This window comes from Ptychodera flava, chromosome 13 (genome assembly GCF_041260155.1).
Source record: "Ptychodera flava strain L36383 chromosome 13, AS_Pfla_20210202, whole genome shotgun sequence".
In the NCBI taxonomy this organism is placed as follows: domain Eukaryota; kingdom Metazoa; phylum Hemichordata; class Enteropneusta; family Ptychoderidae; genus Ptychodera; species Ptychodera flava.
Window position 1 is genome coordinate 21,265,905 of NC_091940.1, and position 17,103 is coordinate 21,283,007.

The 17,103-nt window shown below is 37.3% G+C and overlaps 1 protein-coding gene across 5 annotated transcripts; it reads right to left on the reverse strand.

Annotated features, from left to right (window-relative positions):
- Positions 1–612: 612 nt before the first annotated feature.
- Positions 613–8,786, reverse strand: LOC139147797 (monocarboxylate transporter 13-like). 5 transcript variants are annotated; one of them, XM_070719002.1, is made up of 5 exons: positions 8,534–8,786; positions 7,144–7,407; positions 5,760–5,903; positions 2,473–3,276; positions 613–1,934 (listed from the first exon to the last, which is right to left on the reverse strand). In XM_070719002.1, the coding sequence occupies exons 2-5, from the start codon at positions 7,400–7,402 to the stop codon at positions 1,720–1,722; spliced, it is 1,422 nt and encodes a 473-aa protein (XP_070575103.1). In that variant the 5' UTR covers positions 7,403–7,407; positions 8,534–8,786; the 3' UTR covers positions 613–1,719. The 5 variants fall into 5 exon arrangements, with proteins under 5 accessions (XP_070575103.1, XP_070575100.1, XP_070575104.1 ...); XM_070718999.1 differs by having other exon boundaries at positions 7,144–7,410; XM_070719003.1 differs by lacking the exon at positions 8,534–8,786 and adding an exon at positions 7,889–8,463 and having other exon boundaries at positions 7,144–7,410.
- Positions 8,787–17,103: the final 8,317 nt, after the last annotated feature.

Genomic DNA, 17,103 nt, shown 5'->3' on the forward strand with positions numbered 1-17,103 from the left:
TCATTTGCATCAGGCAGTATTTAAGGACATACGGCAGAGTGTGGTCAAGTGATCAGGGGTTCCAAATTAAAGTACATAGACCAATAATAAAAAAATACATTTCTTTATTGGAAATATCTTTCTTTTCGGGCCGTTCCCTACGTTATAATAAGAGGAGATGATAGCTTTATTGATGACAAAATCACTGTCGACAAATGTTTATTATTGATTCATTCTTTTCCATACCAGCTAAGACGCGCCTCCCATAAAGACATCGAAAGCAAAACCTACCTTGTTAACGTTGACTGATCGTGTGTCCATTAAACTATAATCGGATTCCTAAACTGCTGTTTTTGTCCGTATTGAATGTCAGCAGCCTAATATTGAAGGCAGTTGTAAGATTACTAAGGTTCACATTCAAATGGAACACGCCAGCAGCGATGAAGATGAGATAAAGTGCGTGATGATTATAAAGTACGTGGCTCTCTGAACCAAGATCATGTAATATCATGATGATCTAATGAACGCTTTCAGGAACATACATAAAATATTAAAAACTTAAAACAGAGATTGTGTGAAAGTGACTCTTATTATAGTACACCAACAAAGTTAATAAACAGCAACTTTCCAACATTATATTAGTACACTTGATGATTTATTTGCATAACTGACAAAGGGGGGGGGATGACGATCAATAATGTTTAACATTTCAGACAACTGATCGTAAAACCATGGCGAATCTGTATCAATTTGCCAAGCCTTAAGACTTGTGGATGGAAATGTAAAAATAAAGAGCAGCTGTTCACCCTTAAACAGGTAAATGTCAAGTAATCATGAAATCATCATGCAAATGATGAATTTGAAGGACAGATACTATTTAGATACTATTTATTTTCTTCGGGCACATACAAGAAAGTAAAGGAGAAAAAAATCACGTTCCGTACTCCTTCCAATGCTACTATATTGTAGATAAGCATTTTGGAGGTACGTTGTAACTTCTTTACTTATTTGAAAAACCTCAAAAACACAAAAAGCTAAATGTATAATTTATAGTCTTCGGCTTTTTCATACTGCCCGATCTACATATGCGAAGACAGGAGAGAAACTTCACCGGGCCGCCGACATACTTAGGATAGGATAGGATAAATAATTTATATATAGCGCCTAGTATCCATCAGCAATGTTCACTGGCGCTTTACACTAGGTCACAGGTAAGCTCTCTTGAAGAAATGAGTCTTAAGCAGAGATCTGAAAGTGCGAATGTCCGGGGCTGATCGAAGAGGAGCTGGCAGTTTGTTCCATAGAATTGATGAGGAATAGGAGAAGGATCTGTCACCGTATGATTTTAACCGAGTTCGTGGAACTTTAAGTGTGGTTTGTAGACTTGATCGGAGAGATCTGCTAGGGGTGTTGACTTCAATGAGTTCAGCCAGGTATGAAGGAGCGAGTCCATGTATTGATTTATATGTGAGAAGTAGGATTTTGAACTGAATTCTGTAAGACACGGGGAGCCAGTGAAGTTCCTTCAGGATTGGTGTAATGTGATCCCTTTTCCTTGTTTTTGTGATGAGACGGGCATAATTGTGGCACTGTTGGTCGCACTGACATGAAAATAAAAGAACTGCCATGCAAAGAAAGTTTATTTAAAATAAATTGCAAACAGATGTTCCCTGAATCAGTTTGCACATTTCAGACATGCAGAATGACCACGGAAGGTGTCGCAGTGAGTAACATAAATTATCAAGAAATTACGCCAGTTTGTGTTGCCACCTCAACAAGGTATACTTCCGAACAGCCGAGGTCGTCCATGGTCACACTTGTAGCTCCCTCTGCCTTTCGCTGAAGTCTATTTGTGAACGGTTCCGAAACAAACATCACCAACCCTCCAAAGCAAAGCAGACTTCCGTAGAAATAAAATGAGTTATCGTAGTTACCAGTGACGTCATATATGTAACCTTAAAAATGAAAGCCAAAAAGGGGATTATTTTAAATACCGTTGATATCGTGTATCGTGTTATTTCGTGTTACTATTTTGTTAATGGCATGTCAATGTGTGTTTTCCGTTACAGTAAATTGTAATGATTTACATATTAGAGCCGAAATCAGATTTTGTCATCAATCGACTATCTTTTGGACATGCATTCCAGTCTCTGTCTGTAAACACCATGTTGATCATAGTGACGAGTGTGCCAGATTACTAACTCGACAGGTTTCAAATTCGTTGTATCGACAATTAGGGACTGTAAAATGGTCCGAGATGGTAAGTCTTCGACTGGCATCAGGCCAACTGTCTTGTCTTGATAGTTCCCTACATAGATTCTTTTATAGACCCCCGTGGATGATCTCATTAAGGTTTGGTCAAATCGTTTCGAAATTTCAAACATTGGAAAATTCCTCAGAGATGAATTTTTGGTATTGTCTTTGTCAACTATTAGGTCGACAACAAATATTCCAATCGAACTTCAAAATGAAATAAATGATGCAGTGTTTTACCTCCAATGGGTGGTCCAATCAGTGCTCCGATAGCCATGAAAAATGTCAGTATCCCGGTGCCAGCTGTAACCATTTCAGGACCGAGGACATCAAGGGCGATTTGTGGTTGCATTCCCAGATGTAAACCGATGAAAATTCCATAAAAGAATGCGTAGGCAGTGTATGTTTCATAATTCATAGCCAAGGGACTGAATAGATTACATAACCCTGAGAGAAAGAGTGCAAATGCGTAGGTTTTGATACTTGTTGTGAATTTTTTTGTAAGTAGTAGAACTATTGGAATTAGAAGCCTTCCTATCATGGTCGCTAATCCGAAAATCGAGACAAGAAGCGAAATGGCTGTTATAGATGCGAACTGCTTGGTTTCGGCACGTGCTAGCAAGTGAGCTGGCGAACTCTGATATCCTATCCCAACTGCGATAGTAGTTGCGAACACAAAAACTGCGTATGTTGGATATTTTGTCATTAGCCTTAGATCGCATGTATCCTTAATACATATCCAGTTCATTTTTAGATTATTGGCGTTACCGGCCTTCTCTTCCAATGGAACATTACTTGGAATTTCCTCTTCCGGCGCTCTGAACAAGGCGGCAGATATTCCCATGTGGGCATTCAAGGCCGAGAACACAATGACAGATCCTCTCCAGCCGTAGTTGTCGATCAGTATTTGTAACAAGGGAGGGAAGATGAACAACCCAACACCGACTCCGGACGCTGCAAGAACACTAGCAACGGTAAAGCTCTTCTTGACGAAGTGTGGTATGATTCCAATGGATGCAGGCAAGATGAGCGCATAACCAATACCTTTTTGGAATAAAATATTATCACAATTATCTTATGCGCGTTGTGCTCATAGCTATATAGGAATTCAACCTTACTAGGCCGCACACTATACTAAGGAAAATAATGAACTGCAATTTGTAATCTATGAATCGATGACACTAATATAAAGAGCCACCTCTCTGTCTTATAACATGTCCGTTGACAATCTGTCTGTGACAAACGTATGGGGCTAGAGGGGGGTCTACGTGCACCGCAACAGTATAACAAACCTGTATTTTTCAGAAGCCTTGGGATCCCTACAAGCCGAAATGGAATTTTTATAGAAAAAATATAGGGATGAAATACCTGTTACGGTCATGTTTTGAAGGATACCGCAAAATAATGATTTCGCGGCCGACGTGCATTTTTGTCAAACCTGTCTTCTTGTAAGTTATCTGATGAGCTTATTATTTAAGATGACCTGGCTTGTTTGGTATCATTAGACAGGCAATTTATTCCTCTAATTTACCACACAGTTTTCATTAAATATGACCAAACGCTACCCCATACCCCTATGTTTTATATAGTAAATTACAGTTAATCTCAAGTTCTGCCAATTTTTTTAGCTAAACATAATAAAAAAGCGCTGCTTTGTATGAAATCTGTTTTATTTGCTACAAAGAAATGTCAGAAATATGAAATAGACTTTTAACAGAAAAAAAATTTGGGATTCTATAGCTTTTACAGTCATATTTTGAAGGGTACCGCGCGCATTGCCTTTTGTATAAAAAGTTAAAAAATTATAAAAGTCGCTAGAGTTTGAGAGTGGCTGTAATTTATTATGTACATTTTGCGGTACGGAGTAAGCTTTGGTCACATTCAATGAAAACTTAAGAGGATATTGCATATTACAATATGTCATTTTAAAAACTGATTAATTGCATTTCTAATGATTTCAAGCAAGCCAGGTAATGTTAAAAAGTAAGCTAAGCAGATGACTTACAAGAAGAATCATTCAAAAAAAGGTTCCAGTCTGCGGTAATGTGATTTTGCGATACCCTTCAAACTATTACTGTTAGAGCTATTTAATCCCAATATTTTTATGTTAAAAGTCTATTTCATATTATAGACGTGTTCTCTAGCGAATAAAACAGACTTCATACAAAAATTGCCCTATTTTCATTATAGGTAGCTTAAAAATTGGTAGAATTTGACGTTAGCTATGACAGAATAAACTTTGAGGTATAGGGTAAGGTTTGGTCATATTTCATGAAAACTGTTCAAGACATTGCATATTATTATATGTCATTTTAAAGTGCAGTGGCCTGGATTACCCTTCTAAAGATACCAATCAAACTAGAGTATATTTAAAAGCAAGCTCAGCAGGCGACTTATAAGAAGACAGGTTTAGCAAAATCGCACGCGAGTCGGCAATACTGTGATTTTGCGATACCCTTCACAATATGACTATTAAAACTATATAATCCGTATATTTTTATGTTACAAGTCTATCGCATGTATCTGACATATTTGTGAACCAAATAAAAGAGATTTCATACAAAGCACTGCCTTTTTTACTAAGTATAGCTAAAAAATTGATAGAATTGGAGATTAACTGTAATTTGCCATGTAAAACTTTGGGGTACGGGGTCAGCTTTGGTCATATTTCATAAAAAATGTACCAGATATCGCATATTAGAATAAGTCATCTTAAAGAAGAATAAATTGCCTGTTTAATGATACAAAACAATTCAGATTATCATAAATAATAAGCTCAACAGATAACTTACAAGAAGATAGCTTTCACAAAAATGTACGTTGGCCGCAAAATCATGCTTTGCGGAACCCTTCAAAACATGACCGTAACAGCAAGTGCATCCCTATATTTTTTCTATTAAAATTCCATTTTGTTTTCTAGGGATCCCAAGACTTCTGAAAAATACAGGTTTGTTATCCTGTGGGGGGATACACGTAGACGCTTTCTAGTCCAAGGACTATTCCTGTTGCTTGTCTAAATGCCTTTCTGTCTGTCAATTAACTTATCCATCCATTTTTCTCTCCGATTGTATTCAGTATCTCTACCGAAGGGAGTTGAATAGACCTAGCCACATTATAGTAAGGCCGTCCATGACACAGTTCGGCGCACAGTCATACTTTGAATGGTATAGCATGAGTCTTTTTTTATTTGAAACTATGTAAAGGCAGTGAACAAATCAATTTAGAATCCACCGTCAGTGAACATGTATCACTGTATTAAAATGCGGTGTTTGTGTTTACTGTACTTGTGTGGTTATTTTCTCTGCTATGGGAGCAAGAGCGCAATTTAAAACGATAGCATACTGTGGCAAATTAGTGTTGACAATACATACATCGCGGTCCTCCGCCTCAGACAGAAAAAGATTCTATTACTAATCCTTGGTTTATTTTGAATGAAATAAACGTTAGACCAAAGACAATATTGCCTATAGTTAGACTAAGTACAACGCAAGAATCGAACAGTTCAATCATCTGTGCAGATTACCTACCTACTGCAAGGCCGATGCTGAGGTACAGAAACTCTATGGTGGGAGCGAATGCACTAAAGAAGTAACCAGCAGATGAAATTATCGTTCCCATCAGCACTGTCATCCGGAAACCAATCTTCTTTACAGAAACATTTGACAGTGGACCTTAGATAGAGAAAAAAAATGAAGTAAAAAAGAAAATGGACAGGAATGATAATCGATGGGATAAGACATCAGATTCCAAAGCAGAATAAACAAAAAAAAGTAAATCATTAGAGAAAGGATAGCTATTCATCATGAGTTTAGGTACATAATTACAAGGTGCCTCAGGGGCGCTCAAATATTTTTAATACCTTTCTGGTTCACTATTCTTGTTAGTTTATTTTAAAGGGTTTCTTAGACTAGTAAAGCTAATTTTCACCGTCTTAATTTCTAAAAATTGAATTTTTTCCTCAGTGAATGAACATAGGGATGGCGGCCATTTTGGAATTTCAAATATTGGTAGATATTAGGCAATTCATTTCTCTATTACATAATTTTGAACAGTGACCCCTGATTTCTATCCTTGATTTGGTAAGACGATGGTTGAAGGTCTCGATGAGGGAAGTTTTAGCAAAAATGTAAATATTTTACTTTTCAGGCATGAACTACCTCGATGAACGAATATCTGTTCTTGCATCAAACCGCAATATAAGACCTAAACAGCTACAAAAACGTAACATTGTTAGAAGAATCTTCATTTCCATACATCAAGTGGGCGAAAACAAAGAACCCAGTAGCAATAATAATTATATTAAATTATAAATGCGTCCGTGATCACGAAAATATATCCACACGCGTCCACATCAGCATCATTAACATTTGACATGACCACTGGTAAATTTCATATAATCCTGTACGCTATTAACAGTACTATTCATTTAGCAAAGTTAACCCTTGAAGTTGTTACATCTCCTAATCTATGCCTTGACATCTTCAACAATAACCTTGAGGGGGTCGTTGGTTTCATTTCAGGACGCATACTTTTCTGCTCCTGCGACGTTCACTCGTTGCATGGAGGAGGTCAATTATTATGAAGAGCATGTGGACCATGACACACGTTGGAAAGGGAACGCTTTCACTCTGCTTATTCACCGGATGTTATTAAGTATGTACTTGTGCAGCAAGCTATCATTTACATTTTTTAATTCCACGTATTAGGAACACGCACGGTGCTAGAACACGGCACTCAAAACTGTAATTTTGCGCTCAAATCTAAGCAAAATTACCCCCAGTGTTTGACTTATACAAAACCTGTACGTATGAAAAGAGCCTGCCAGGTTTGCCATTCGTTAATCACATCTGTACGACACTGGTGTAAAGTTGGAAGTTCAAATTTTGTTACATAAGTATATCATTAACATACCTAACCCGAATTCTACGGAGGCGAGAAACGCAATTATCCACGAGGTGCGAGCTGAGGTCTCGTCAAAATGACGTTGAATGACGACAAATAGCGGACCTATGGCTTGGTAAGCTCCTCCAAAGAATAAGTGACATATGTGAGAGCCAAAAACAACTAGCCAGCCGATGACACCGCCATCCCTGGTCTTGCCATGTGCAGTGAGTGTAGAATCTTGTGAATGGGCAGTTGTCACCTCCTTTGATGATTGTAAATCCGTCATTGCCACTGCTTAGAAGAAGTATTAAAAATAGCGTCAATGACAATTTGCTCACATTTGATTAGATGGAGACCAGAGAGAGTACGAACTACGTAAAGTTTTTTTGACAAAATCAACAGAAAGATGTGGAATCTTGAAGACTGAACCTCTGAGTTTATTGTTGAGATGCTCAGACAAAGAAGAAATATCAGGATTGCAGTCTACTGAACATTCATCTTTCTGGAAATCTTCGAGAAATAGCAGTTAAAAGCATCAGCAATAAGAGATGGATCTGTGACAGAGGTACCACCTACCTCAATCAATCAGTAGCACTGGACGCGGGCTGGTGAGTAAAGGGCCGATGTGTACTGCAACTCGCAGTCATGCCTCCAGCATTCCCGACCAGCGCCTTGTGAACCCCGACCCCCACCCCTGTATGTGCGAGAGACTATACCAATAATAGCAAAGAAAAGGCACAAAGGACTATCGACAGTCTGGGCACAGACTTACCATATAAGCTCTCTTTGATATATACATACACTAAACTTTGACTATTAAAGCTTTCAATGTAAGGTAATGCACAATCGCGTATATAGATCAGAAAAGAAATGTAAAATGTTTGAGAGCCCGATTCTGTCCCCTAGGCGCATTCTACCTACTGGTAGAGTGATGAAAGCATCAAGGGCGATTGAGTGTCTGCCGTTCCTTGATAGCGTCAGCTAGTGATTCACGGAAAGCACTTGAACTGTTTCTGAAGAACCATACACACACCGTCTCGTTGGTTTTAAGAGCAGGATATCAAGAATAATGTGTTCTGTTTGTTTTCTAACCAAGACCGACGTGACGTGCTTTTACAGTCTTCAAAGATTAAGCAGTCCGTGATGCATGACCTGCATCTAGAGTGATAGTATTGTAATAGCTATGGCAAGGATATAACCTGGTCAAAGTGAATGACGTCAGACGCTTAAACTCATCGTGTTTGTAACACAGTTTCAATTACATTTCGATACAGATAAAACAAACTGCATGTGTTGTGAATAAAGCCTAAAATAAACCTCAAATCTAAATCTTTATTTAACAAGAATACACGTTATCTGAAAATACACGTTATTCTGAAAACAGCATTTTTTCTACGGGAAATTCAAATAAGCTTACCATAAATACTCGTCTCCGTCACACTATTTTACTGCCCATCGGTAAAACACCAAAATCGAAGCCAAGATTTTTGATCAACCTGCTTCAGTTTTTCAAAGTTGACCGGTGACGGAAAGTGCGGGCTCTCAAAGTCTATGAATACTGCTTTACTGCTCTGAAAAAGCAATCTACAGATCATTCGGTACAGTGTCCTGCATTGGAAAAGTGTCTCTGTCGACGACCCTTTTGTCGGTTTCTACTTATGTTGATAGTCTGGGATGACCCAGCAGAATGCCAATTCAACGCCTACATGCTATTGATATTCCGAGTTTAGGGTCGTTGTACTTAGATTCAGCCTTGTGTAGTGTGAGGTTGAAAGGGTGCCGCTGTGACAGAACGCCGCCAAATGGATGAGTCTCTTTTATCCTAAGGAAGTGCTAGTGAATGTAAGAGCTATGGCCCTGTATCAAGGCCAAAATTCAAACCACCATTTTTGATTCGTGGTCGCATTTCCAACTTTTGAACTCTAATTTTTGACTAACTCAATTTCGGATGCGTAATAGAATTTTCAACTTTCAAACTCTTTTTTGACTAACTTCCATTTTCGACTAACTTCCATTTTGGACTCTTAGTCGCATTTATAACTTTCGTACCCACAATTTTCAAACTCCCATTTTGGATTGAAAGTCGCACCATCGACGTTTTTCTAAGTGGTCTTTAGCATTTGTGTAAAAATCCCTTTTAAGTAGCTCCATTGTATAGTTAGCCACGAACGCGCCATAGACACGTCCAATGACGTTATCGGATTATTCGAGTTATTCCTGTGTGATACTCTAGAGGGTCCACCGGAAAAAATTGCACCAGCTAAACGACATGCTCAATACAAAAGTCCAGCAAGACAGTCACACCTATGTGACACATCTCCTTCGTCTGTCAGGCTGGACAAGAGCTTGTAGCTACCTTGACAAACTGCTGACACTAACAAACTTAATGTGGTCCATGTTCAAAATTTAACTTCAGGGTCACCACGTATTTGGGACTTCTCAACAAAGTGATGATTAACTTCCTGAAATACGAAAATTTTGCAAGTCGCGTTAAAACTTTGACTATGCGTATGCTCATTTTTGGCTTGTGTTCGCTAGCTAATGTGCTGTAGGACCTGTATGAGTTAGTGGAAAATACGACTTCGAGTCCAAAATGGGAGTTAGTGAAAATGAACATTCGGAAGTTGAAAATTTTATTACGAATCCAAAAAGGGTTTTAGTCAAAATATGAGAGTTCGAAAGTTAAAAATGTGACTACGAATCAAAATGGAGTTCGAATTTCGGCCTTGATTACGCGCCATATAACATTTGTAATGACTCCTCGTGTGTGTTCAGCCTGTGCTGTCCCTTTCCCGAAACAAACAAACAATCAACAGATTGTCTGCTTCCTGCCACTTGATTATCTTTCGAAATATCCGCACTCCTACACGGTATTCATCAAGGTGTCTCGTCTCTCGAAAATGACAAGCTTCAAATAGGGCGCCATCCTTGCCGCACTGACATGACATTGTACCCAATAGATCTCGCGGCACCTCGGTAGATGAAGAACACGCGAACAGTATATATTGAAGACGTTCAGAAGCCTTTGCATTCAAAGTAGACAAGGAAGTAATTTATCCTAAAAAGTATACTTTCATCGTCGAAATTTTGCGTATTTTCAAAATTCTGTTCAAGAGAGGAGGGAGGGTTTGTCCTGGCACACACTCGGAATAGGTTCCAGTTGCCAAAAGCTTGTTTTAATTATCAACGACACCTGAGTTCGCCGTCAGGGCTATTGCCTGATTCTTAAGTGCCCTGTATATCTAATCAGTTTGTGGTCCCCGGTAAGGTATCAGTAAGTTAACGTTAGTCAAATTATTGCTAAAGTTATAAAGATAAAGTACTCTTGAGGTTCAAGTTTAATTTCAAATAGTTTTTTGTTAAGGTAGAATGCGCCTCTGGGACAAATATTCCGACTCGACTCTCAAACTTTAACAATAAATTGTTGGTTTACCGATTGAGGGGGACTCATTTTGAAGCTCCAGGAGTTGACCTAACTACGTTTTTCATTTGATGTGCTTATACAGTTAACAGAAAGATGGCGGTCATTTCAGGCACCGGCGGGCAAATCTTAGGTAATTTTCCTTTCTTGTACTAAAATATGCACGGCCAATAGAGCAAAGGGATGTGGTTTTAGCTTTACAGTGTGTAAACTATACTGACCTTTAGCATGACTGATATATTGACGGAACGAAAAGTAAGAGTGAAAGGTTGTCTGATAGGGTCAACGCGTCATGATATTTCTAAAGCAGTGTTTTGTGTATGTACGCATTAGGTCTCCAGCAGTACGCACCACTAACAAAGGCAAACACACTGATGTCTACATAAACTTTTGTTGTCAAAGTTTCATCGGTTCACATTGTGCATTCAAAACGTACTTTATGAGGTCGAGCAAGGATGTCTCAAACATAGCTATGAGGAGGCAGTCCATGGCTCCGAGTCTTTCATTTATATAGTTTATTTTCGAATATTGGTAGCGTTTCCTTTCGTGTTTAGTCACATATATGTGAATAATTAGCGTCCATCTACTTTATGGACGTGCTCTGACACAGGTTTTTAGTGCTTCACCCCTTTCTATATTTCAGGTCATTAGTAAATTCGCAAGACGTTGACCAACTGCTTTATACCTTATAATTTCGACATGGTTACTGATTTGCATCAGGTAGTGTGAACGGACGAAGGCTGCGTTCACAAATACTGGTAGGGGGTTGGTTGGATGGAGGAATTCAGGGGGATTCGAAAATTTTAGGGGTAGTAGAGGGTGGACTTGAAAGTTTTGCCTGTTTATGAGGGGAGACCTAAAAATATTTTGGTTCCCTATGTCTTTTTTGAATTTTCAGACTTCATAGTTTGGTAGGTAATTTAATAAAAAACATTTTTATGCCATCCAGGAGTTCTAATGCTAGTTATAATTAAACAAAATCTAGAACATTTTGTCGCCTTTCATGACTTCTATTTCGAAAAAAATTAAAAATGTATGAATGCCCTTGAATTTGTATAAGAAAAACAAGTAAGCCTTGTAACGGGGCAAAAGCTGCAACTGTTGATAATTTTTTCTATACTTCATGCAATGTACAAATACAGCCTGAGTATTGATATACCTAATTATCAATACTAATAGTATGCAGCAGTCTTAGGGCATTTTGACATTTCGATGTATATTAAATGCAACTCGCAGCCATATATTTATAGATACCACATATGCAGATTGTGTTAATAGGCTGAATAATAACTTCTTCAACATAATAAGATGGAAAACGAGATTGAAGTTAATACATAGGCAAAAATACAAAAAAGTATCAAATTTTATCTTTGTAATACTGTTTGTTTAAGGGTGTATGATCAGAAAAATTGTAGTTACTGTTAAACTTTTACATTAGGGATTTCTGAAATCGGGTATATTAGAATAAGCAACCAGATATGAACTGAATATGCTCACGTGTTTTACAACAGGTTCATTAATAGTAGTTTGCTTCACAGAACAATGAGATATATGTTATCACTATATGTAGCAGGTGTTTTTTCAACTTCGCACATTACCCTCAGAGTTTAGTCACTAATTACAAAACTTTTATTTAATATGCAAATGAGCTGTTAATTAACTTGACACTGCTCAATGCTTTATGGGACAATTAGATATCCATCAGATCAACATTTGAAGCACGTTTTATTTAATTTAATGCTGTAATTTTAGAGTAATGTCACTAATTACAAAGCTCATTAAATATGCAAATAAAGCCTAAATGAACTTGACACTGTTCAATGATTCATAGCACAATTAAATAATTATCAAATCAATATCTGTAGCACGTTTCACAAAATTTTGTGCCGAAATTTCAGAGTTATATACCTATTGCAAAGTTTATTAAAAATGCAAACGAACCCTTAATTATCTTTACACTACTAAATGCTTTACAACACAGTTAGATATCTGTCGTATCAGTATGTGCAACAGTTTTCAACACATTTGATACAGTTATTTCAGTTATTTTGGAGTTATATGACTAATTATAAGACTTCATGAAATATGCAAATGAGCTTATTATTAACTTGACACTGCTCAATGCTTCACAGTACAATTGGATATTTATCAGATCAACATCTGTAGCAAGTTTCATCAAATTTAATGCTGTAATTTTTGAGTAATATCACTAATTACAAAGTTCATTAAATATGCAAATGAACCCTTAATTAACTTTACATAACTTAATGCTCTACACCACAATTAGATATCTGTCGGATCAGTATGTGCAGCAGATTTCATCACATTTGGTGCAGTTATTTTGGAGTGTTATCGCAAATTACAAAAATTCATAAAATATGCAAATAACCTTTTTATTAACTTGACACTGCCAAATGCTTCTCAGTACAATTAGATATTTATCAAAACAATATCTGTTCCCAATTTCACTGACTTGGATGCCGTAATTTCAGAGTTATATACCTTATTACAAAGTTCATTAAATATGCAAATGAACCCTTAATTAATTTCACACTACTAAATGCTTTACACTACAGTTAGATATCAGTCGGATCAGTATGTGCAGCAGATTTCATCACATTTGGTGAAGTTATATAGGAGTTATATGACTAATTACAAACCTTCATAAAATATGCAAATGAGCTATTTATTAACTTGACACTGCCTTATGCTTCTACGTATAATTAGATATATATGATATATATCACATCAATATGTGTTGCAAGTATCATCAAGTTTGGTGCAGGAATTTCAGAGTTATCTCACTAATAACAAAAGTTCATTAAATATGCAAATGAGAAGATAATTGACATAATACTAACAGTATCATCATAATGTTCCTAGATTGTCATCTGTGAAAAGTTTCATGAAATTTTGTGCAGTATTTCTTGATATATGTCTACATTGTCATTACCGTCTCCATAGAGAAACCATTGTACGGAAAAAAACGATATTGCATAACTTCATTAATATGGAAGCCACACTAACCAAAATCTAATCAGTTCTTGCAAGTAGCATATGGTACCTGTGTACTAAATCTGACTTGAATGCGTAAAGGCGTTTTTGAGTTATCGTGTAAACAGACAGACAGACAGACAGACAGACAGACATCGCTATGACATTAGCCCACGTGTTTATACATGTGAGCTAAAAATCAATAAGAAAACAGATGGGTCACCATGCTTGATTTCCTAGAAATGTACTGTGAAAGTTTTCCCACAAAAATCACATCATATAAAGCCATTCATTTAAAGTACATGCAGTGAATGAAACGTTCCCATTCCAATCATATAACAGTAAAGATTCTAATTTAAATGAAATAATTAGGGGACATTTTCATTTTCAACGAAATATTTATTATTACACCCAAAATTTTAGAGATTTAAGTTATATATTTGAAGGACTAGCAACCCTTCAGTATTTTCAATTTTGTAAAACTTTTTAAAGTAGTATCTAGGATATATATGTCTCGAACTGTTCGTAGAAAATTTTCTCTTTAAGGCCACCCTGCTTAGTTTTTTACCTTATGGCAAAGCCTAAGAATTCACGATTTGCGCACTCTCTCGTGATCGTCATTTTGGGTTTTGAGAATTTTTTTTCTGAAGCCATTACAGGCTTAATTTTTTTCTTTTATTTCACCTGGTGACAATTTAAAGTAACTATAGTGAGCCCCTGACCTATACAGGCCATTGGATTACTTCCTCAGCAGAACTAATATGCCTGCCGGTACCGGTGTTTATCGCCTACGGAGACCATCATTCTTCAGTTGATCAAATGCGCACTTCGTACCAAAAAATACACGACAGCCGCAAAAGTGCATCACTGTCAACTTCATAACTATAGAACATATTGAAATACACAGTGAAACGTTTAACAACGTAAAAAATATGCCCAGACCGAGAAACAAGATGGCGTCCGTTTCGATTCTTCAACTCAGATTTTGTCCTACAGTTGTGCGCATGCGCAGACGGTAGCTTTAGCGAAAGTGAGTCAAAATCAAGTAAATATTAAAAAAAATGGATAAAAATATTGTTTAAAAATAATACAAGGCATGTATCACCGAATTTTGAACATTTCTGACGGCATTTCAACTATACGAACACCCATGCCAAATATCACAATAATCACATCAGTGGTTTTGAGGAAAAATTGAAAATAGTGGTTTTCACAAAAAAGCTAAAAAAGTGACTTTAAAATGATTCAATCAAAAAAACAAAAAGACCGTTTGAGATACATGCCCAAGTGACCACTAGACCAAATTTCAGAAAAAGTTACTGAAGCGTTTCTGAGATACCTGCGTCCACAGCATACGGCCCACTGTATGCGACAACAGAGGCCGCGTCATCACATTAGTACTTTGTGCCCACAGGGCACAAAGGACTAAAAATGTACATACAGCTACGTGATCATTTGACACCGACCAATACCCAATGTTTTGTCAATGAGATAATGATATCAGATAAGTGATCTCCCAAATTGTTATTGAAAGCGTCATTATAGGGGACAGTTTGTATGCACAATAGAGGAGTTGGATAAGTAGAAATCATGACAACTTAAATCAACGTGGCTGCTTGGATCATCAATACATTGTTTATTATACCCTTAAACTTGCGCCCGAAGGGCGCGCCGAGAATGGAAATGACAGAAAAATGAAAGTGCCAGGAGGTATTTTTTCTTTTTTTCAGTATTCCATATTCTTTAATACGTGCACATGCAATTTCAGCTTTGATGCATAAAAAAGGTGACCCTCCCCATAGGCTTGCACAAAATTTTATGACCCTTCAAAAATGCTTGCGCAAAAAAGGGTGACCCACCCCCAAACAACACCGGCCCACCCAACCCCTGTAATTTGTGTCCAGTTCCTAATTATAATCTTCGAAATCGCGAGAAGGTGAAATGGAGAAATAGCGAAAATAGCGAAATAGCGATGAGTTTCTTCGGCCTGGGTGGATTCATTGGGGGTCACCCTTTTTTACTTTGGTGATAGAGGGGTCACAATGTTTTTGAAATGCAAAATAGGGTTGGGGGGGTTAGTGTGTTTTTGAATTTCGACACGGGCTCATACTTGCCTAAAATGCATCGGGCCTGCAACAAATTTCATCATTCACCTGCATTTTACGGCGTGCCCTTTGGGGGCATAACTTTAATAATAATAAGACATATTTTTCAGACCCCCTCCAAGCGCGAAATTTAATATATCAGACATATATACATCAGATATATCAGTATGTTTAAAATTTTTCGGCGTGTTAAAATATCAAACATATTTCTCAGCATGCCCTTCATTCCCTTTTTTTTTCGGAACGCCCTCCGGGCGCGGTACTTTAATATATCAGAGATATTTGTCAGGTATATCCTGATGTATGTAAATTGAAAGTCTTTTTTGCAAAGTGTACTGAACATTATGAAATCTGCAGTTCGTATGGAAAGCATGACAAGTTCCTGATACTTTTCTGTTTCTCTACGAGAATTCAGTATTGGAAAGCAACATGTTCCGAGAATTCAGTATTAGAAAGCAACATGCTCTAATATTTACACAATTACATTTTTTCTTACAAGAGTTTTGGGCAATTGGTTATGCATAGTGGAATACATTCACAGCTCATATAAAGTACTGTATTCAAACTTTAGAATTGACACTTCTAACTTCCTATCTTACAACTGACATGACAACAATCAGTTAACAGAAAATGTCAGAATGTTTAAAATATACCCCAAAATTATATATATATATATATATATATATATATATATATATATATATATATATATATATATATATATATATATATATATATGAATTATTGAAATTATATTTCACCTTTTGTTTTACCTTTCTCTCGCGTGGAGGGGTCACCCTATTTTCGAAAGTTTGAATGGGGGTCGCCTTTGTTTGTCGTCGGCAAAAACTAATCCACCGCCCCCCAGGCCGAAGAAACTGACCAGTCCCTAAGGTACTGGACAGAAATTAACGGGAGGGAAGGCTGGTGGTTTTCAAAATGACTCTGCAAAAAATAATAACCCTTAGAAAGTGTTTGCAAGAAAAAAGAAGCTCTCTCTAATTTCTATGTCAAAATGCCTGCCCTCCCTTCGTTTAATTTCTCCCCTACTCTTACTCACTCACGGCTGCTGTAATAACAGGACAATGGAGAGCGAGTGGTGCAAGTAATACATCGAATGGGCCGTCTGGTTTGCTGCTTGTCGGATTTATTTAATCTTATTTCAGTTTCTTTATTTCTTTATTTATATATCAATTTATTATTCAGTTCCTCTATTTCTTCATTTCGCTATTTCACCATTTCGCCGTTTCGTGATTTCGCCTATTATAATCAGCCAAAATATCCGCACTTTATACGGCGTTCAAAGTTTCAAGGTGTATCCTCTCCCGCCAATGACTAGCTGCAAGTAGGACGCCACCCTTCCTTGCGTTTGTATGGCATAATTTGTACCCCATAGATCCCTCGCCCGGGCCGGCACTCCCCCAACACCTCGGTAGATGAAGCACACAAGAACAGCAATATTGAAGA

Excerpts from the sequence above, each read along its gene's own strand:
- LOC139147797 (XM_070719002.1), bottom strand. The coding sequence starts at position 7,402 with ATGACGGATTTACAATCATCAAAGGAGGTGACAACTGCCCATTCACAA. Across the intron at positions 3,277-5,759 it reads CAGCATCGGCCTTGCAGTAG|GTATTGGTTATGCGCTCATC; the intron begins GTAGGTAATCTG and ends TATTCCAAAAAG. Across the intron at positions 1,935-2,472 it reads GATTGGACCACCCATTGGAG|GTTACATATATGACGTCACT; the intron begins GTAAAACACTGC and ends TTCATTTTTAAG.